The sequence below is a fragment of the Lissotriton vulgaris genome, unplaced genomic scaffold, assembly GCF_964263255.1.
Source record: "Lissotriton vulgaris unplaced genomic scaffold, aLisVul1.2 SCAFFOLD_2870, whole genome shotgun sequence".
Classification (NCBI taxonomy): domain Eukaryota; kingdom Metazoa; phylum Chordata; class Amphibia; order Caudata; family Salamandridae; genus Lissotriton; species Lissotriton vulgaris.
Window position 1 is genome coordinate 156,162 of NW_028244003.1, and position 22,407 is coordinate 178,568.

At 50.2% G+C, this 22,407-nt stretch overlaps 1 protein-coding gene across 1 annotated transcript in view; it reads right to left on the reverse strand.

Annotated features, from left to right (window-relative positions):
- The window catches only part of LOC147668181 (putative cation-transporting ATPase 13A4), a 197,309-nt gene that overhangs the window by 54,015 nt on the left and 120,887 nt on the right, over window positions 1-22,407 (reverse strand). Inside the window, exons 13-14 of the mRNA XM_086948722.1 lie at window positions 4,772-4,851; window positions 85-127 (exon numbers count right to left, since the gene is read on the reverse strand). Of these exons, the coding sequence (XP_086804848.1) occupies window positions 85-127; window positions 4,772-4,851 (123 nt within the window). The remainder of the gene's footprint in view (window positions 1-84; window positions 128-4,771; window positions 4,852-22,407) is intronic.

Below are 22,407 nucleotides of genomic sequence, written 5' to 3' on the forward strand. Positions count from 1 at the left end.
GGATTTAGAGGGATCTCTCTCCTCTGTCAATCCATTGGGTCAGTCAGAGTTGTAGGGCAGAAGCTCCAGAGATATTACACTTACCCCGCAGTCATTGGCTCCATCGCCGCACATCCCGACGTAGTAACTGCGAAGGAATGGAGAAGAGCACAGGCGGTGAGCATAGGCTCTCATAGGCAAGCTTCTTAAGGACTTTTAACATCTAAACATGTTCATTCAAAGCATTTCATGCCTTACAAGTCACATTTTAGGAGCACAGATAGTGCAGTCAAGATCAAATCTGTGTGCATCAAACTTTTAAAGGAAACTGGAGTCGAATTTTAGACATATCTCTAAGAGGTCAAAAGCTGTAAGCAGGATTTCCTGCTCTTTCAGGACAATTTTGTATTACACAGGAGGCCACAGACATGTATGAGGGCTCTTCTGTACACTGTGGAGCTGGCATGTGTGTGGCTACATCCCACACACGTGAAGCATTGCCACTATAAAGTGTAGGCATGTGAGCCCTGGAAGTAAGTCCTGGGTACACATGCTACAAACTTGTCTTGCAGCGTTATAAAAACAGAAACTGCCTTCTCTCTGTGCTGCTGGAACATTGCCGCAGAGCAGCCTGGGGTTCAAAGGTCAGGCCTTAGGAAGAAAACTCCAAGTTGTAGAGGCAAGGAGCTGGACAGGCACTGCTGGGGGGCGGGGGAAGGCTGATTCATGCCAGCCTCCTCTCTCCTGACTGTACTGAGTAGGCAGGCGTACACTCAATGCATGGGGGGGCAACGCAGGGTAAAGTCCAGCCTCTGTTTATGAAGAGCAACGGGGGTTGGGGAGGGAAAAGGGAGAACCAAGAAGAGGAAACCGATAGAGAAAAGGTGTGATGAAGACATCGGAGCCAGAAAAATAAGGACTGAGGAGAAGAAATTCAGAGAGAAGACCTGAGAGCATAAAAGGAGAGAAGGGGGGAAAAGATTAAGGAAACGAGCAATATGACCAAAGAGGAGTGCGAGCTGGGTGGGGAATATGAAGATGTGAGAAGAGAAATCATGGAGCAGAGATAAAAAACAAAAAGGGATGGAGAAGTGCCGTGGGGGCAAGAAAGACTGAAGAGAAGTATGAGATACAGAAGAAGGTATGAGGCCAGGGAAAGGAAGCAGAAGGGCTGAAGAGAAGTATGAGAGACAAAAGAGTGTATAAGGGCAGGGAAAGGAAGCAGAAGGACTCAAGAGAAGTATGAGAGACAAAAGAGTGTATGAGGCCAGGGAGAGGAAGCAGAAGGACTGAAGAGAAGTATGAGAGACAAAAGAGTGTATGAGGGCAGGGAAAGGAAGCAGAAGGACTCAAGAGAAGTATGAGAGACAAAAGAGTGTATGAGGCCAGGGAGAGGAAGCAGAAGGACTGAAGAGAAGTATGAGAGACAAAAGAGTGTATGAGGGCAGGGAAAGGAAGCAGAAGGGCTGAAGAGAAGTATGAGAGACAAAAGAGTGTATGAGGGCAGGGAAAGGAAGCAGAAGGGCTGAAGAGAAGTATAAGAGACAGAAGATGGTATGACGGCCAGGAAAGGAACTGAAGACTGGAGAGAAGTATGGAGACAAAATAAGTATGAGGGCAGGGAAAGGAAGCAGAAGGGCTGAAGAGAAGTATGAGAGACAGAAGAAGATATGAGGGCTGAGAAAGGAAGCGGAAGGGCTGATTGAGAAGGTGGAGGGAAAGAAAGCAGATGGGGTGACAGACGGTGGAGGGCAGGATAAGAAGTATCTACGGCAGAGAAATGCACCTCCAAGGCCCACCAGAGACGCACCTGTCTGAGGTTCTGCCATTTGTGCTCGTGCCCTATGTATGGTGGGTGGACAAATAGCAAGTTTAGCTGTTCTTAGGTGGGATCAAAACTGCAAATTGAATCCCACACCATGGGAGAAAAGTGCCATGCTGAGAAAAGTCATTGCTTTGTTTAATTTAAATAAAAAATGGAATCCGCTTTGTGATATTTGTTTTCGAAAATAAAAAAAATAGTTGAAATTTCGATGGACGGCTCTGTCAGTTTCACACACCCATCCTTCAAACTTACAATGCATTTACAGAAAGCGCTGTGAATGCAAGAAATGCCCTTTGGGCTGGCGGACAACACTAAATTTAGCGGGCAGAGTACTGTCGCCATGGCGAGGGTAAAGTACATCGCCATGGCGCTGGTACTTAATCGGTCCACCAAACTCCAAATCACATTTTATATAGTGCTTGCTACCACCATTTTAAGGGTTTCAGCACTTCAAATAAGTTTCTACGGCACATTTCAATGCCACTCAAATATCAACATTAGAAGAAAGAGGAGCTAATTCAGCCATGTTGGGATTTGATCTCAGGAGCTGCAGGTAATATCTGTGTGTGGGATTTACATAGATTAAATAAGATAAAAAGCAACCATGTACTTTAAGACCCAGAAGCGAACTAGAGAGTGAATGTATGCACTGAAGGTGAGGAAGAGGATGATGGGAGTGGGCTGAAGGGAGAGGAAAGGCTGAGGAGATTTGAAAGAGACACCCTTGGTGAGGAGGATGCAGAGAGGCAGCAGTCTGTAGTGAAGTTACCTCAGCAGGTCAGTCAAGGTTCATCATATTCACCTGCCCTTATTTCTAAGACCCGCGCAGCCACACCACTGTTCGGTGAGATAAGAAGTAAGACCCACGTAGCCACAGCATTCTTGAGTGAGACCATCAGTAAGACCAGGGTAGCTGCAACACTCAACAATGGGATAATAAGTGGGGTTGGACAGCAGGACTGGCCAGAGGTGTCAGCCGCATGGTGCCTGAAAAGGGCCACTGGGATCAAAGGGATGAGGGGAAGTGAAAGAGAGGGGTAATGCTGCATAGTGGATAATTAGCCAGAGCATTTTCTGCTTTGTTTACATTCTTGCTGTGTTATTCATTTTGAATTTCTTGAAATCATTTTTATAAAAACCTTTGGTGTTGTCATTTCCTGTGATGCCATAAGACCAAATGAAAAAGGGCTAACGCTCCAGGAGCTGTAGCACCTGGTAAAGGCTTTGATATCTTGACATGCATCTAGGTAGATACTTTGGGGCATATTACCAAGCGGCAGTGATAATTATCGCTGGCCGCGCTTAGTGTGAGATTTGTTATCGCCGGCTATCTCTGATAATTATTGCCATGCTAGCGCTGTATGAACAACGCATAGCACAATGGCGATAATTATCCCAGCGATAGCGGTGTCTTCTATGGAACATCGCTGCTTTTTTAGCGATGTCCCATTGAAAATGTCGATAACCTTGCTGATATGACCCTGTGGTCGTATCAGAATAATCCGCCGTCAATGGTAAGTATAGCTAAGTCAGCATTTTAGCAGACGTTAGTTTTTGGTGAAAACCACAGTTTTCGCCAAAAACTAACATCTGCTAAAACACGGAGGGCCACCTTGTAAATATCGCAATGTGTATTTAGTGGTCATTTACAAGGTAGTCCGTCAGAGGTACGCCCAGTGACGCCCACTTTGCATCTCATTAGAGATGCAAAGCGAGGCGTGGGGAAAACGGGTGGTAACATGCGCTAATGCATGTCAGCATCCCCTTTTAGATAGGGCGATAATCTTATTTCCACTTTTTTGGCTTTGAAAGCGGAGATGAGGCTCTTGTAAATATGCCCCTTTGATGGTTGAAGATTGCTCCATGGAACCTACATACATGTATAGCTTGTCGGCACAAAATGACTAAACTCATTATCTGGCTCCGGTTTGGTACACAGGTCAGCAAGAATGACAGACATACACATGGATGTGCCATGTAGAAGGAAAGAACGTATGTGCGTTTTGAAATGGGATCCTTATGTGCTCTACATACTTGATTACAATGTTTTGAGATCCTCCTGGAGGCAATGCTCAGTCCGAGCATTGGGGGCCATCAGCACTTCTTTTCCAACATCAGCCATTTCCTGAGAGCAAAAGAGGGAAAACACACAAAGCGAAACGACCGAAAAACCCTCACAAAGAGAGGAAGCAGGAACCGGGATAAAGGGGCAGAGAGAGTCTGCGGTGGATTCACGAGGCAAGAGGTGGGTTCAAGACTGCCAGCCTTGGTACTCAGTGCCAGACATTGAATAGCACTGGTCGAAGGCTTTGGAGCAGAGCTTTGGGCTCCAGCACTTACTCTTTACAAATTAGGCACTGCTAGGAAGGGATAGTTTGATGCTTTGGTAGGTAGAGCTGGGATGATGGATTCTGATTCTAGTCCTCACCGGGTTGATCCCAAGGCTCTTGACAACCCCTTACGGAATTGTCTGGGCACAAGGTTTTGGGTGCCGCGCCATGGTGGAGATTTCTAGGATTGTCTCTGGTTGAGACTTTGGGGATTTGTGTTTGATGCTCGTGGTGCTCAGTTTGGATTATGGATGAAGCAAGGGTATGAAGTCACCAAAAGCCATATTGAATTATCTCCACCCCAAAGCAACTCACAAGCCTCCGAGACCTGCTCTCCAGGGTGGCGGGCTCCGGCGTTCTGCTGTGTTCTGCATTATGCTTGGTGCATTTGCTAAAGTAAACTGAAGAACTTTATAATAAGGATCTCACACTTCCTGCTGACACTACTGCAAATACAAAGGGGAGACTGCTTAGGATTCAGGGTATTACACTAATGCATCAGTTCCAGATGGACTTTGATTGGTCTTGACCAGTGTCATAGTTCATACAGTCTTGTGTGAACAGGTCGTGAGTAACATACACACAGAGATGTTAGGTTTAGGTTAAATACCACGATGTGTTAATAGCTTAAGCTTACTCGAGTTTTTGAAATTCTTCAACCAAACTTGATTTCTGTCCAGGAGACATTCTGGCGAACACTGTCCCATTTATGAGCAACTGCACAGACAAAGAAACACAGGGATTATGAAACCTTGGCTTTTAAAATTGAGACTGTTTCCTAACATATTCATGAATAAAAACTTCATTGGCAAAATATAAAAATATATCTTAAATCAAGTATAAATTAAAAAAATTATAAACAACTAGCTTACCTGTCACGCGTTGCTGCGATCTCAGAAGAAAGGACATTTAAGGAAACTTGTTATGATAACATTTAATTTACATTGCGTCATTTTTATTGAAACGTATTCATTTTAATATGGACAACATTTTAAAGTGTTGTTTTAATTCTGTAACACTGTATTTTTTGTTTTCCAGTCTGGTGCGTACACAAATAAATCAGAAGGCTTTCCGACGCATGAGCTGGCCACATACAGTTGTCCATGTGAGAAGCACTAATTCTCCAAATCTAGTCCACACAGTTGCAGCGACTGTCCTTATGCTTTGTTGATGGTCATTGCAAAAGCGAGCAGCACCGGAAACTGTAAACATTCAATATTGGAAAGATTATGAGGGCCCTGGGGGGCCGAGGGGCGGATATTTAACATTTTTTTTTTTGCCAGAAACCTTCGCGGGAGTGTACTCAACAATTTCCCAAAATTTCATGCCGATTGGATGAATGGTGTAGTAATGCATAAAGGACAAACAGACATACTTTCGTGTTTATATATATAGAAAAGAGAAAAAATCAAATCAAGAAAATAAGTTAGAAATATAAAAAAAATCCAGGTGGGTTTTCTCCACTGCCTTTCGGATAGGTTTGGCTATAAAAACTGATCCAAAATGTAGGAAAAGCTTAAAAAATATTTTCATATTTTATTATTTTGACATGAATAGAATGTACAAAGAGTAACAGAATACAACTGTGAGACAAAATGACATTTGGGGGATCAGAAGGCAAAACAGGCGCAGAAAAAACGTAAAGAGTGGATGCAGGAGGATACAGGAGTTAGAGCTGAAGAGCATGCCAACATTCTACTGTTTCTAAGCACTGTACATAACAGCTGTTTCTATTACCCTCTCACGGTACTCGGTCGGTTACTCGACAATGCTTTATTCATCTACAGTGAGCCAGCCATAAAAGTGCGGAGGAAAGACATAAATAAATTTAAAAACAATTCTAAATCTAAAATAAAGTTAATTAAATGGTGCATACATTAAACATTGCAGTTGAGTTTACTTTAAATGAACAATGAGCGCCCGCACACTCAATATCGGGTCCTAATCTATAAGGCTCTTGATAAAATCCATTATGTCTCAGGGCTCAAGAGGTGCTGTGAAAAAGAAAAAGCCATCTTATGCAAACTTGTCCTAAATTCACTCAGAATTGGGGAGAGGGAGGGTGATGCAAACCCCTCCCCTTGGGTAAGAAAGGCAACAGGAGGCGAAGTAAGGTAAGTCCGGGCCACTCATTGGTAATAAGGGGGAGCGACAGATATGATGCTGGCAAAGGGCTCCCAATTCAATTCCAGGAGAGGATTCCAGCGGCCCTTCTATCCACATTTGCCAGGGTCACAGACACATAATTTATTTATTTTTGACATTTGTACAGCGCTCTGTTACCCGTGGGTGTCCTGGCGCTAAGTGTCACTCCTGAGGAAAGGTCGGGTCCGGGGTTAGTTAGTGAACAGCCAGGTCTTCAATGCTCTTCTGAAGGCCATGAGGTCAGTCATCTTTCTGAGAGCAAGGGGCAGAACGTTCCAGGCCTTGGTTGTGCCCAGTACAAAGCTTCTGCCTCCCCAATGTCCTCTCTTTATGCGAGGCACTGCAATCAGCCCCAAATTGGCTGATATAAGGTGTCTAGTCGGGCAGTACCAATGAAAGTACAGCCGAAAGAATGATGGACACATGGTCTGTAAAACCATTCAATGTAACTGCAGAGGGGGTCAAATGCACTAAGGTCTCCGGGTCTGAGAAGAGCTCTGGTATTCCTAGGTAATTAAAACTTTATTTTGAATAAAACAACCCCAGGATGTCTTGCATTATCTACAGCATTGACAATCAGACAGCATGGCTCTGTAACCGTGCGCCTCACGGTCCCTCCATAATCTAAGCCAGCGTAACTGGGGTCTCCATCTAACGTGGTCTACGAAGCAGAGACCCACTTTGATGTGACGGACGCTTGTAGGTGCTATTGGGGGGACAGCCAGAAGCCTTCTTGTAAATTTGTTTTCCACTTTCTGTGAGGAGGCACCATTGGCGTCACACCACCCTCCAGCTTCGAAAGGGTCAATAGGGAGGCCCTCACTTCTAAAAATGTGGACTCGCTCGTTTGCGGGTTTCTGCCCAAGTTTTTAGCAAATCGAAAAATGGCGTTAACAGATCTCTGAAACTGTAGGACCCTGATTCTTATTAAAAACTTCGAATAAAAAGCAGATTCCCAAGTAAGTGAAATTCAGGACTTTAATCCTCTCTGCCCGTGACAGCCTAAATTTCAGGGATTTAAAGAGCCCAGATCCACACTTCTTTGCAAGTGACTTTGCTGGGTTTGTCTTAAGCCCCAGTTCATCCATAAAGATGTTGAAAGCACCAGGAGGATCTGTAACCCATCGGCAGTTCTGTCTACGTGTACCGTCATTCGCGTACAACAGTACTGGTACCAAGCGGGAGTCAATCTTGGGGAGATCTTCACTTCTATCACCCAGATACTCTTCTAGGCCAGTAACGTATAATAGGAAGGAAAAGGGGGCCAGCACACAACCTTGGCGAACCCCAACGACAGAGTTAATTTTGGGGGCGAGAGTGCTGTCCCCACTGTAGCGAATCTTGGACGAGCTGTGTGCATGCAACCTGCAAAGTAAATCAACCTCAGGTCTATCTATTCTCATTTCTTCTCTGATGCCCAAAATTTGAACTGTTGGACAGTGTCAAAGGCATATGTTGGGTCCATAAGGGACAGGTGTATGGTATCCTTTTTTGTCGTCACGTATTTTTGCGTAATGAGATAGAGGTTGAAACTCTGCTCCACAGTGCCTTGCTATGGGCGAAACCCAAGCAGCGTGTCAGAAAGCCCCCACTTTTCAGGGACCCACTTTTCAGACTAACAGCAGCTTCAAGATCATAATGAATTTCTTACTCCAAAACAACGGTCTGTGTTGGGATGCTAGGGTATCCCTGACCTGACCCCAGGTAACCCCCCATGCCGCAGGCTCCCCCTGACTGCCGAGTCTCTGCCCCTCTGCTCTGCCGCGGGTTCGCCCCTGGTAACCGGTAACTGTGTTCTACTTGCTGTGCTCTACTTGCTGTGCACTGTATCTGTATTTTGTATCTTCTGCGCCCCTGCCCTCTTTGCCCCCCCGCTTCCCACCACTGCTCCCCCCACATCCCCGCCCCCTTTTTCCTCCTGTTCCCCTGCCCTCGCCCATTGGCCGCCCCGCTCCCGCCTCCCAGCTGTCCCTCCCCCCCACTTTCCCTTTTATGGAGGCCGCTCAGAGGACTCGCGTAACGGGCGCGCCGCTGGCACACCGAAGGCGCGCCAAAGGCAAGCCCGTCTGCGCCCGTCCGTGCCTGGACCGTGCCCAGCGCCAGAACCGCACCCAGCGCCAGAACCACTAGACCCCGCAACGTCAGACTGCACTACGACGCCAGCACCCTCCACGCACTCAACACCGGACGAGACCACCCCTGCTACCGGGCCACCCCGAAGCGCACCCAAGGGCTCTTCGCCTGCCGGAATTGCAGATTCACCAGCATCCAGCCCACCAAACCACCAACCAGAGAACACAACCACCTCCTCTGCATCCTCCTCAACACTCGCTCCGCTCGTAAACACGCCATCGAACTCTGGGACCTCCTTGACTCCACCGCCCCAGACGTCGCCTTCATGACGGAGACCTGGCTGAACGCCACCTCAGCACCAGACATCGCCATAGCCATCCCACAGGGCTACAAGGTCTCCCGCAGGGACCGCACCAACGGAGTTGGAGGGGGAATCGTCTTCATCCACAAAGACACCATCAGAATCTCGACCAACACCGACGACACCCTCACCACCACCGAGCACATGCACTTCCAGATCCACACCGACCCCAACACCACCCTCAGAGGAACACTCATCTACAGACCTCCCAAACCATGACCACAGGTCAGCGACACCATCGCTGATCTCGTCAGCACCCACGCCCTCGCCTCCATGGACTACATCCTCCTCGGGGACCTGAACTTTCACCTCGAGAACAACAACAACGCCAACTCCTCCGCCCTGATCCCCAACCTCAGACTCAAACAGCTTGTGACGACACCCACCCACTCCACTGGACACACGCTGGACCCCATCTTCTCCACGAGCCCCCACGTCTCCTTCAACCACACCACCGAAACCCATTGGACCGACCACAGATGCATCCACTTCACCTTCAGGAAACCCACCACACACCACTGCACCCAACAGCTGCCACGCCGCTGCTGGGGCAAGGTCACCAAGGACCAACTGACTACCACCCTCGCCCGAGACCACCCGCCGACGCCATCGACCCAGACACTGTCGCAACCAACTGCAAACAGTGGATCAACCACTGCGCCAACACCCTCGCCCCTCTTAAGACCTTCACAACCAGTCACACCAACAAGAAAGCCACCTGGTTCACCGAAGCCCTCCGGACCTCCAAGCGCACTTGTCAGAAGCTGGAGAAGAAATGGGTCAACGACCGAACACCTGACAGCCACACAGCCCACAAGAGCGCCACCCGCTGACACAGCCAACTCATCAGGACCGCCAGGAGGACCGCCTTCAAGGACCGCTTAGACAACAACGGACACAACACCAAAGAGCTCTTCAGCATCATGAAAGAACTCCCCAACCCCAGCTCCAACACCAACGACTCCCTGGCCACCTTCTTTCACCGCAAGATGACAGACATCCACGACAGCTTCAACTCCGATACCCCCGCACCCACCACCGAGTCCACCACCCCTGCGAGCACCACCCGCACCAGCCGCCTGAATGCCTGGTCCAACGTCAGCGACGTAGACACCATCAAAACCATGAACTCCATCCACTCCCGATCCCCATCTGACCCCTGCCCTCACCACGTCTTCAACAAAGCCAGCACAACCATCGCGCCCCACCTCCGAAAAACAATCAACAGTTCCTTCGAGACAGCAACCTTCCCGGAAAGCTGGAAGCACGCCGAGATCAATGCCCTTCTGAAGAAGCCCAAGGCGGACCCCAAGGACCTCAAGAACTTCTGGCCCATCTCCCTGCTCCCGTTCCCGGCAAAAGTGACAGAGAAGATTGTCAACAAACAGATAACCCGCCACCTCGAAGACAACAACATCCTGGACCCTTTCCAATGCGGTTTTCGCAGCAACCACAGCACCGAGACCGCCCACATCACCGCCACTGACGACATCAGGATCCTGATGGACAAAGGAGAAATGGCCGCCCCCATCCTCCTGGACCTATCAGCAGCCTTCGACACAGTCTGCTACTGCACCCTATCAGCATGCCTCCAGGACGCCGGAATTCAAGAGAAGGCCCTAGCCTGGACCACATCCTTCCTCTCCGGCAGAACCCAGAGCGTCCGCCTCCCACCCTTCCGCTCGAAATCCACTGAGATCATCTGCGGCGTCCCACAGGGATCCTCCCTCAGCCCGACGCTGTTCAATATCTACATGGCACCGCTCGCCCACGTCGCCCGACAACACAACCTCAACATCATCTCCTATGCCAACGACACTCAGCTGATCATATCCCTAACAGAAAACCCCTACACCGCCAAAGCCAAACTCCACAGAGGAATGAAGGCCGTAGCCGACTGGATGAAGGACAACAGACTGAAGCTGAACTCGGAGGTTATCATTCTCGGACCCACCCTATCAGCCTGGGATGACTCTTGGTGGCCCACATCGCTAGGCACAGCCCCGGAACCCACAGACCACGTACGCAACCTGAGGGTCATCCTAGACTCCACCCTCTCCATGACCAGGCAAGTCAACGTCGTCTCTGCGTCCTGCTTCAACACCCTCCGCATGCTCCGCAGGATCTTCAAATGGATCCCTCCCGTCACGAGGAAAACCGTCACCCAGGCCCTCATCACCAGCAGACTCGACTACGGGAACGCCTTCTACTCAGGAATAACAACCAAGCTCCTGAGACGACTACAACGAATCCAGAACGCCTCGGAACGACTGATCCTCAACGTCCCCCGATGCAGCCACATCACACCCCATCTGAGAGGCCTGCACTGGCTCCCCGTCAACAAGAGGATCACCTTCAAACTCCTCATCCACGCAAACAAAGCCCTACACAACACCGGAGCTACATGCCTCAACAGCCGGCTCAGCTTCCAACCTCCCCCTCGCCTCAGTTCCTCGTATCTGGAAAACCACCGCCGGCAGCAGATCCTTCTCCTACCTCGCCACCAAGACATGGAACGCTCTCCCCACCAGCCAACGACAGACTCAGGACCTGCTGGCCTTCAGAAAACTCCTCAAGACCTGGCTCTTCAATCAGTAGCGGCCCCCCTCCCCCCAGCGCCTTGAGACCCTCACGGGTATGTAGCGCGCTTTACAAATGCATTGATTGATTGAGGGTAAAAAATCTTTTTAAAAATCTGCTGCCTAAGAGTCCACAGGGATAACGGCGTCTATCTGCAGCCTATCATAGAATCAGACAAAGGGAATGTTTACAGCTATCCAGAAGGCACAGGGATCCATGAGGTTGCTGGCAGCCTCCAGCTCTTCACATGCCTTGGTCCTAATTTCTGCCTTTCTAGTTGCCATCGCAGCTTTTCAGTAGAAGCTCCTCCACTAAGGCGGAGCAGCGTCGCCCACACAACTTTAAGAGCAATGCAGCTCAAAAATAAAACGATAATGACCTTGGTGTTATAATTTTATTTTTCGCTACGGGCTGGGTTAGAACTAGGCTGGAGTTACAGGGGGAGGGAGGAGTGGTTTGCACACTCCAAGTGTGCATGACTGATTGGCCGGCACCCTTGGTCATGCGCACCTTGCATGTTCTCCACCAGCCTGTAATGCACAGCCTGGTGAGGAACATGCCCAGCCTCCCATTCCCCATCTGAGCGCCGAACCACGGCACTGCAGCGTTGTGATTGGATGAGGCGAGGGAGCCTTTGTGCTTCTAGCTTCCTTCCGCTATTCTTGGGGAAACAGCCACTACAATGCATGTTTGTTAAAGGTAACATTTTAAAAAGTAGTTTGCGGGGTCTCCCCCCCCAAAAAACACGTGGGATTCAAACAGGGGGCTGGGGGGGACCGCACCTTTTTCTATCGTTTTCTGTTTATGTAGATAAAAGATGTGGAGGCAATCAGCTTCGTTAGAGGAAACGGAAATACACTTCTGCTTCCTATTTACAACGTGCAACGCAAATCGGAAGTTCTTGGAGTGGAGAGGACATGGAGAGGTAAGGGGGAATTTAGTTTAAAAAAAATTAAAGGAATGAGGGGGTGGTGTCGCACAGGGGTACATTTTTAGCGTTCAGGGGAGGGGTATTTGAAAAAAGGGTTAGTGGGTGGGGCAACTTTTTTGTGCTCTGGGCAGGGGTAATTCTTAGAAGGGGCGGGGCGGAGGGGTACAGGGAAGGGGTATAATAAAAATATGGAGGGCGCAGGGGAGCAGTTAAAGGAATTGGGGAGGGTCTCGGAGATAACCTTTACCAAGAAAATGCCATTATCATGCATGGTTTTACAACGAAAATCGTTGTAAAGGTATGAGTGGTAAAGGCATTTTCGTGGTAAAGTAGATGTGTGGTAATGGCATTCGCGTTGTAACGCATGCGTGGTAAAGGCATGAGTTGCAATGGAATGCGTTGTAACGTCATACAACCGAATTCTTGGCCTTAGATATTTCAGGTTTGTTTCTCAAGTGCTGTCTTGAGAGGTTTAGGGGCTTTAGGTCAGGCTTGATTACACAAGCTTGGGCTAGTTCGCTCAACAGGTATAATCTTGGTTCTTCGATGCAATGCACGCGCTCAAGGAGGTGAACGCCTGGATAATATCCCCGGGGGAAAACTTTTGCTGTAAAGTAAAGTTAATTTTGCCTAGTTATTATTTGCCACTAACCCTCTCATGAATAGATGCCTGTCAATCCGTGTGTATTTGATGTTGTTGTGTGTGACCTGCGCATCTTTATTAACAAGGTCTATTGACAATCGCAGGGAAGGGGGTTATGTTCGCTTACGCAACTTGTAACCACCTCAAACTTTTGAAAACTAGGTACTAAGTCCATAGAAAAGACTATGGTCAAATGTAGAGCAAGGACCTGTTCCAACCAAGGTTGGGACTGGATCCGCGGTGAGGGAGATGCAATCGTGAACGACAAACAAACTTCTGCATAGAACTATTCTGTTCAGGGCATCTCAATAAGGGGCGTGTCTAAAAAGTGTGAAAGACGTGTTTGAGGCGCCCCAGCGACCGCAGCTCGTCGTGATTTTAGGAGCGCAGGTTAGGGTTAAAATCCCCCCACCCACATTATCAACATTTCTTTATTTTTCCTGCTCTCTTTACTTAAATGACCTTCTAATTTATCAACATCTTTTATCATGGAAGAATTGTTATTGTTATTATTGGTATTTTGTAAAGACCATGAAACACCCGGGGGCATCTCCGCGCTACCTAGTTCAGTTGCCAAGAGCAGCGAAAACCCAGAGCATGTCATCAATATAGGCTTTCGGATGTTTCCTGAAGGTCAGGTAAGAGGGGGACTTTCGCAGCACTTCCGGTAGGGAATTCCAGTATTTGAGGCCGATGTATGAAAAGGCCTTACTTCCCAGGCGATTCCGATAGATACGCGGCATCGCTAGGAGAGCTTTATCATTAGATCTTAAATTATAAGACGATGTCAGTTTGCATAGTTTGGTTTGTAGATATTTTGGGCCAATTTCCCTCATGGCTTTAAAGACTAGGCAGCATGTTTTGAAGAAAGCTCTCTTTTTGACCGGCAGCCAATGCAGTTCCTTCAGAAGGGGGAGCGATGGGGTACCCGGGGGGCGATTTAGAACCATCCGGGCGGCCGTGTTTTGAATGACTTGGAGCTTTGCTAGCTGGGTGACTCCTACTTCCGCCAGCAGAGCATTGCCATAGTCCATCCGACTAATTACTAATGCTTGGACTACCGTCCTGCGATGGCTCAAGGGGAGATAAGGAATAATTTTCCGCAACAGCCGTAGGCTGTAATAGCAAGAGCTCATTATATTGCTGACATTTTTTTTCATAGACAGGTTTTCGTCAAGCTGGATTCCCAGACTTTTCACTGAGTCCGAGGGGAGTGGGGCAGTGCCCAGCTCTGCTGCCACCATTCGTCCAGCATGAGTTCCTGTCTTTTCCCCAGAAACATTAGCTCTGTCTTTCCCGGGTTTAATTGAAGGCAGGATTCTGCCATCCAGTTTGCAATAGCCAGCATTCCTTGTGCAAAACGCGCTCCTTCCTCTGCCAGATTTTTCCCAATAGGGAAAATCAGTTGAGTGTCGTTTGCATATGAGACGACCTCAAACCCATACTGCCGCACTATTCTGGCTTGTAGAGCCATATATACATTGAAGAGGGTCGGGCTTAAGCACGAGCCCTGTGGGACCCCTCTCTCCAACAGGTATTTGGAAGATCTGAAAGGGCCCATCATAACCTGTTGTTTCCTGTTAGCCAGGAAGTGGACCAGCCCCTTCAGTGCCAGATCCTCGATTCCGCAATCCTGCAGCCTCTCCGCCAGCAGTTCATGTGACACAGTATCAAATGCTGCGGAGAGGTCCAGAAGAATAAGCATCACGGATCCCCCTCCGTCCAGCGTTCGCCTGATGGAATCTGTGACTGCCAAAATGGCAGTCTCTGTACTAAATCCCGGACGAAAGACGGACTGCGATGTGTCCAGGATGTTATTGGACTCCAGATACTGGCTCAATTGAGTGCTAATGTGTGCCTCCAGTATCTTTGCCAGCAGAGGGAGTAGTGGTATTGGCCTATAGTTGCTCAGGAGTGCGGGATCTGCTGAAGGTTTTTTAAGGATAGAGTGCACGTGGGCTTCCTTCCATGTCATGGAAATGTAGCCGCTGGCTATCGAGGAGTTAAAGATCTCCTGAATAGCCGGCGCACAGCTGGTTGCAATCAAGGCCATGACATATGGCGGGCAAGTGTCATTCGGGGATCCTGACTTTGATCTTTGGAGAAGACGAATGACATCCTGCCGGGTAATAGGCTCAATCTGGTTGAGGCCATTTCCCGGCACCACAATATGGGCGCAAGGTTCAACTAGGCTGGTGCTTTTATTTTTAGGAAAGTTCTCATATATCAGGGACATTTTATCCTGGAAGTAGGAGGCTAACGCCTCACAGAGCTCCTGTGTTTCCATTGGTTGTTGTATGCAGGCCTGCAGGGAAGAGAAGCCCTTCACAATATCAAACAATGTCTTTACAGAATTCCCTGCCTGTTCTATTTGCATTTGGATGTATATGCATCTGGCCGATTTGATATTGTGGCGGTAGCCTGCTAGAGCTTTTTTATAGGTCCTTTTGTTCCCCTCGTTTTTGGATCGTCTCCATTGTCTCTCCAAAGTTTTACAGGAGGATTTTTCAGTTTTTAGAGCCCCTGAGTACCAGGGTGCTGAGACTCTGCTAGGCCTAGGCTTGGTGTTCTTTTCCGGGATAACCACGTCCAGTGTCTGAGTCAGAGCCCGGTTAAAATTGGCCAGTAGCGCCTCCGTATCTTGGTCCCTCGATTCCTTAACCTGATCTGAAACTTTCCCTCAAATGCTTCTACGGTAAGTTTCTGCCAAGGTCTGGCTTTCTGAGGTTTTTTTAGTCTGGGTGGTTGCTCCTGTTCATATTTCATTTCCTCTGGGCAGCTGAAAGAGATCAAATAATGATCTGTCCAGGCCAGAGGCTGCGCATCCGCAACTACTAGGGTTTCATTATTCAAAAATATCATGTCCACTGTATGTCCAGCTGTGTGTGTAGGGCCGAGGACGTATTGTCCCAGACCCATGTCTGATAGTCCTGAAAGCAGCTGTGCCACTTCCGGATCCTAGGTAGCTTCTCCATGATAGTTAAAATCTCCCAACAGTATAAAACGTTGGAGGCTACGACCTGTGCGGCAATGAACTCTGTCACAAGGTTGACAAAGTTCGGTTTTAAACTAGGTGGACGGTACAAAAGTGCGCCCTCCCAGGTCTTGGTAGGTGAGATGCTGACCCTAAAAAGACCTATCTCTAGCTTCTCATTCCTAAGCGTGTCTAGCCATTGGACCTTTACATTCTCTTTAAATGCAATGGCAATTCCCCCTCCTACTTTCCCCGCTCTGTCCAAGTGGATAAGCTTTTAGCCATCCAGAATCGCAATATTAATTGCCGGGGTGCTATGGGGAGTCAGCCAAGTTTCTGTCAGGAAACATATGTCTGGGGAAATCGAAGATAAAATATCCCAAATATGAATAGCATGTTTTATCAGTAAGCGAACATTGCATAAAATGTAGCTCGATCCTTCATAAGTTGCAGCGGAGGCGTTCTCCCCAAATTCGCATTGGCTCCTACAAGCCCTGCACCCTACTGGCCCTTCTAAGATATTTGGTAGAATAGTGGAACAGATGGGAGTTTTCTCTTGGTTGTTTGGGGCCCTCTTTCTGATGCCACGTAGCGCTTTACTCGTGTAAGTCAAAGGGTCGGTGCCCAATTGGCCAGCGTTACCCGTCCCACGTCGTGGCCCGGAGCGGACGGGCGCGAATGGGCGCAGACGGGCTTGCCTTTGGCGCGCCTTTGGCGTGCCCGTGTCCGGTTGTGAGGTATCATTTTATCCCGGAAGTCAGGTGTTTGCATATGACTGGCCCGCTAACCCGTCTTTTTAGCAAGTTGGCGCCCACTATTAGCACTAAGGAAAGAAACTGCAACAATTATGCCCCAATGAAGCAGAGAGCATGTAAATTTGCCCTGCCCGCAATTCTTAAAAGCAAGTATCAGGTGAGTGGAAGATAAAGTAACAATACAGTGAAATTTAAAATAAGCGTCTGGATTCCTGGCTTTACGCCTTGGGAATCAAACTAGGATCAATAATATTTAAGTAAAACTGAATCAGTAAAATATCAAACGGTTTCTGAAGTTTAACATTTGATAATAAGGTGTGCAATGCATACCCGAAAGAGTCAGGCTATTGAGATTAAAAGAAAGAAGCATTGGGGAGGAGCCAAGCTCGCAACCGTGATGGCCGCACTGTAGCTCGGGTCCCTCGACCTTCCTGCCTGAAACGCATATCCTGTACCTCATCCTGCCCCGAGGAGACACATTCGGCGAGATATGGGACGGTGAAACATTGCTCGCACTTACCGTCTGTACCGGGAGCTCCTATGTGCTGCGGATCTGGAGTTGTGCTCTTGCTTGTTTCGGAGCCTCCGCGGCGTGCAGGCCGGGGACTCACCTGTGACGGTCGGCCGGAGTGGGGTGTCGGCGCCGACCCCCGATGGAGGAGAGGGGTCGGCTGAAGAGGCCGTTGTGCGGTTGAGCCGGGTGGCGACTGACCGGGCCTGGTCTGACTGTCCGGGGACCCTGTGGCAGGGCGCGGCCTGCCTCGGCCGGGGGAAGACCGTGCTGGAGGCTTGTCCCCCCTTTGTTGTCCTGTCCGGCCATCTTGAAGCCCTTCGCCTGGATTCGGCGGGCGGCGCCCGTGGGACGGCGGCGCCGGCGACCCCCGATTTTTGGTGGCCCTTCTTTCTGCACCAAGATTGCCATTACTGGGGCTCGAGTAGACTCCAGCGGTGGGCCTTGCCTGTGAGCCCGCTCCATAGGTTGAGGCGTGGAGGATCACGGCTGCATTTGCAAGATGGCTGCCGACGCCCTGGGTCCCGGACCTGCTCGGGGCGGCGAACCTGGATTGTTGAAATACACGACGACTGAGGCTGGTGGTCGTGAGCCCATGATTGGTGATGTCCTTGCCGCCCTATGTTCTCTACATGCGGCCATGGCCTTCGATGCTGTTGTGCAAGATAGCTGTTCTGCCGCCATGCCTGTTGGACCGTCCCCCATGAACGCGGCTCAACTGGTGGTGTGTGCTGCTTTGCCCCCCTCGTCTGCTGAGAAGAGTGCTGTAGCTGTGCATTTACAAGACTGTGTGTCTGCGGCCCCTGATCTCCAGGAAGTTGCGACTGTGGCGGGCATGAGCGAGGGCCCCACGTCGGGGCCCGTCCATGCCAGTTTGGCTGGGGAGCTCGGCGGAAGTTCGACTCGAACTGCTTTGGTGCGGTCCCGCGGCTGCCCTGCGGGGGAGGCCTTGTTTTTTTGGGCGGCGGGACCGCACTTAGACTGTTTGCTGCTTCTGATGTTGCTATTTGAAAGTCTGGTCTGCATCAGCCACTGCTTGCTTTGCTGCTTGAGACTGGGGTCCTCTGGCTTACACCCTCTGCCTGCTTTGTTTCGATCTTGCGTGCACTCTATGCCGAACTGTCTGCTGCCTACTACTTTATTGCGCACGAAAGCTATGATCAGGAGAGGACAGGGGTAAGACAGACTCGCCTAGGCGGACCACTGGTTAATGTATGGAGATGAGGACTGCCCGCAGCTGTGGCTATATGGCCGATTCCTTTTCCTGTTCCTGATCTCTGAGAATGTGTCGCTCTCGCTTCGATGTGGGTTTCAGTTGTGTTAAGGCGGGGGTTGGAGCTGAATGTTCGATTGCAGATCTCCTCTCCCACTGGATCCCTTTACCCTTCTTCTTTTTCTTTGTCTGTTGTGGTTCTTTTCTCACTTTCTGATTTTTCTATATTTCGGGTTCCAATTAGGGCGACAGGCACGCTGCTGGGGGGGTAGGCCGTAGCCTTCTGCAGGGGTGCAGGGTGGGGTGGGAGGGATGAGGTCTTTATATTGTTCGTTTTTCTTTTCGTTCTATGGCTCTTTTGTATCCCTTTATCGGGACGCCGTGTCTGCGCGTGTCTTCCATGGAGTTTTAGCTGGTAGTGAAGGGGATGACTTCCCCGCTTCCACGATATTGGTTGCACATATATTATGTCTTACACGCCTTGACCCCGAAGCGGGTCCTTCGGTCCTGCGTGCTTTATTCGCCGTGGGGCGTGTGCAGTGGCGCTGCGTTCTATCTTTCCCTCTTTCTTATACTCTTTTCTCTACCTCTCCCTTCCCCTTTTTTCTTTATCTGGGTTAGTATAGTGGATGGCTATCTTTACGTTGCTATTCTGATTCCTCCGACTTGTAACAGCACGCTTTCAGGTGGCGACGGGTGTGTGGTGGGCTGCGGTGGGAACTTATCTGAAGCAGGGCGTCTATACGTTGATTCCTGTCAATTGTTGCTGTTCTTCCCATTTATTAATACCCCTTTGTGTTGATGCTTTAAAAGTAGCCCGCCAAGGGAATTCAGATGTCAAAAGTTGAAACTGATCCTGCTATACTTCCTATTATATTATAAAATTAACCTTCTTTAATCCTGCTCCTAGCGGTTATATTCAGCCTTTTCAGTGTTTGATTGCTTACCTGGACAACACTGGGCGACTGCCGGGGAACTTCAATATTGACTAACGTGCGTTTATGATGTGTCGTGGCCGGCCTGATTGGTTGTAGGCCCGTATATGTATGCCTCTATTTGCACAATAAAGGTTTTCAAAAAAAAAAAAAAAAAAGAAAGAAGCATTGTCACAGCACCCATGGCCCTTCCTGAAGCTGATGGAACAGCAAGGCGTCTGAAGGGGTGAGGGAAAGTGCCTCTTTTGACACTGTTAGACCCCCCTTTTTGCCTGATGCGATTTTGATTGAAAGTTCATTGAGTCGTTGCTAACCAAGTTCCCAGGGCCAGGTCTCTTTCCCAAAACTGTGATTGACACAAATTCAGCCCCCCCTGTAAGTCCCTAGCAAATTGTACCCCTGGTACCTGGGACCTTGGGGCTGAAGAGGGTCCACTGAGGCTGCAGCACAAATTGTGCCACCCTAGGAACGTGTCACCAACCCAGCCCTACTCCCTTCGCCAGTTCGCCTAATAGTTCTCTTTCCATCTATCAGTTCTTGCTCTCTCTCCTCTCCCTCTGATCCCTCCCTATCTCCCTTCACCCTCCCTCTCTCCCTCTCTCCCTCTCTCTAAGCCTCCCTTTGCCTGCTGTAGTTATCCTCATGGAGCTGGGGAAAGTGACAGACACCAGAAGCAGCCCTAGGCTTTCACAGCCAGGCTCCAAGAGCACCAGCCCATCGGTGAAAAGCCTGGTGGAAGCAAAGGCCGGTCCAGCCCTGTTGGACAGGCCACGTGACGGGCCGCTCTCCCCCGGCTCGACCAAGCCCGAGCCAGTCATACAAGCACCACACCCCACCATTGCCCGTCCTACGTCCCCTCAGGGACACCTGCCCCCGAGCATGATAACCTCGTGGGTCCGATCCACGACCGACCCACGCGCCCAGCCCGGGCCGCCATCTTGGACACTTCGCCACGAGGCCGCCTGGCCCCCGATCGACCTCAACCCTGGGCCTAGCCCGGCCTCAGACATTCCGGCACCACCCTCCACCCAGGAGGTGAGCGAGCTACTTGGCCAGTCAATGGGAGAAAGAGGTGTCGATGGTTCTCCCCCGGCCAGTGCCGCTCGCCCATCGCCTCCCCGGGCGCTGGCTCCACCCCCCTGCTGGGTGTCTGGACTCCCTCATCCCGGACCTCCCGACCTCCAAGTGCGAGGGTCCGGACATCAAAGCACGCCAGCCCTATAACTGGGGCAGCTCCAGAACAGGAAGGCAGTTGTATCTTGGAGTCGAGAGACGAGAGAAGAACTCATCCTGGACGGACTACTGGCGCTGCCGTAGCTCTGTCCTGTGCACCATCGTCCTGCCTGTTGGCGCTGCCACAGCCGTCGTAACCTTCATTCTTCACCGTCGTCCGGATCTGCTGGCGAGGCCGCGGACCGTTGTAACTGTCATCTGCATCGGGACCTGCTTGGCTTCTCCACGGCCCGTCGACCATCCTTCATCCATCTCGGGACCTGCTTGGCTTCTCCACGGCCCGTCGACCATCCTTCATCCATCTCGGGACCTGCTTGGCTCCTCCACGGCCCGATCAGCAACCACGCCGAGCTCGAGGATTGAGAGCTATTGAACTCATTGGTAACTAAGACTGTCCCGCTACCCTTTTCCTCAACCAGAGATCAGAACCGAGGGGACCCCTGAGTCCAGACCTCCTTGTATTATATCAACGTAACCTAAGAAGTGCATATAAAGTCTCGTTAACCTTCAATCTTGTGTGGTGTCCGTCTGTGGGGGGGAAGTTACTTATCTGTACAGTCGTTGGAGACGGCTCTCCCTGGAGACCTCTCCCTGTAATCTCGGCCGACCCTCCCGGTCCGTCTAACATTGGTGGCCAGCGGCGCGATCCGAATCACCGCATAACGTACAGAGAGTAGCTCACCCCACAACGAACAACAATGTCAACTAAAGAGAGCGGATCAACTGAGAAGTTCCAAATGGAAAAACTCGAGGAATACAGCCATCGTGAACTAAAGCAGTTCTGCATCGAACTAGGTATCGCTACCACCGGACTAAGTACCAAGGACGATTTTAAGCATGCCCTAGAATCTTGGGCAGAGACCGGGGATGTCGAAGCCCCGGAGCAAAGCACCACGAAAAAGACCAACACGGCCCCTGAAGAGCAAAGAACGGGTCTCTCGCAAGACGAGATCCAAGAAAGAGAAAAAGCCCGACTACACGAACTTGAAATGGCCCGACTCAAGATGGACATAGAACTCAAATTGGCCGAGCAAAAAATAAACTTAGAGCACCTTCGCCTCCGAGAAGAAAGAGAGGAGAAACAGAGGCAAAGGGAGCTCGAGGAAAAAAGACTAACGTACGAGCACGAGCGGAACCTAGCCGAGATCAACCTGCGCAAACAGAATAAAGAATTAGGGGTGGCCGACAGACCGTCCACCCCCGGGACCACGGACAAAAAAGTGCACATCCCCAAGGATGTGGTCCGAGAATATTTTCGAGAAGACGACATCCAGCAATGGTTTAAAGCATATGAAATCGCGATGACTGCGCACCGGATCGATAGAGCCGACTGGGGAGCCGGCCTATGGGGCAAATTCCTCAATGAGGGCCGCGATACTCTGTTACAGCTCCCAGACCACCAGATGACCTCCTACGACCATATGAAAGCGGCCCTCCTCACTCGCTATGGCCTCACGCCCGAGATGTACCGTCAGAGGTTCCGAGACTGCACACGCATTCCAGGTACAACTTGGGTGGACTATGTAACGTACTTTAGCCGAGCCTTCGAAGGCTGGATCAGAGGGAACAACGTCACGACCTACGAGCAGTTGTTCAATCTGATGGTATGGGAGCATCTGTCCAACAACTGCTTCATTGAACTACGCCAACACCTCCTCGACAGCAAGTTAACCGATCCCCGGCAGCTCGCAGCCGAAGCTGACCGGTGGGAGATCACCCGAGTGGGCCGGAATGGGTCCTACGAGCAGAACAGGAACAACAATGGTCACCACCGATCCAGAGGAGGAGGAGGGGGCCAAGGACGAGGGAGAGACAACACTCCGGCCGCCCCCACTACCAGCACCACCCCCCCGGCCAACCGGGGCAGCACCCCGGCGCGACCGGGATACAGGACCAATGTTACATGTCACCGATGCCAA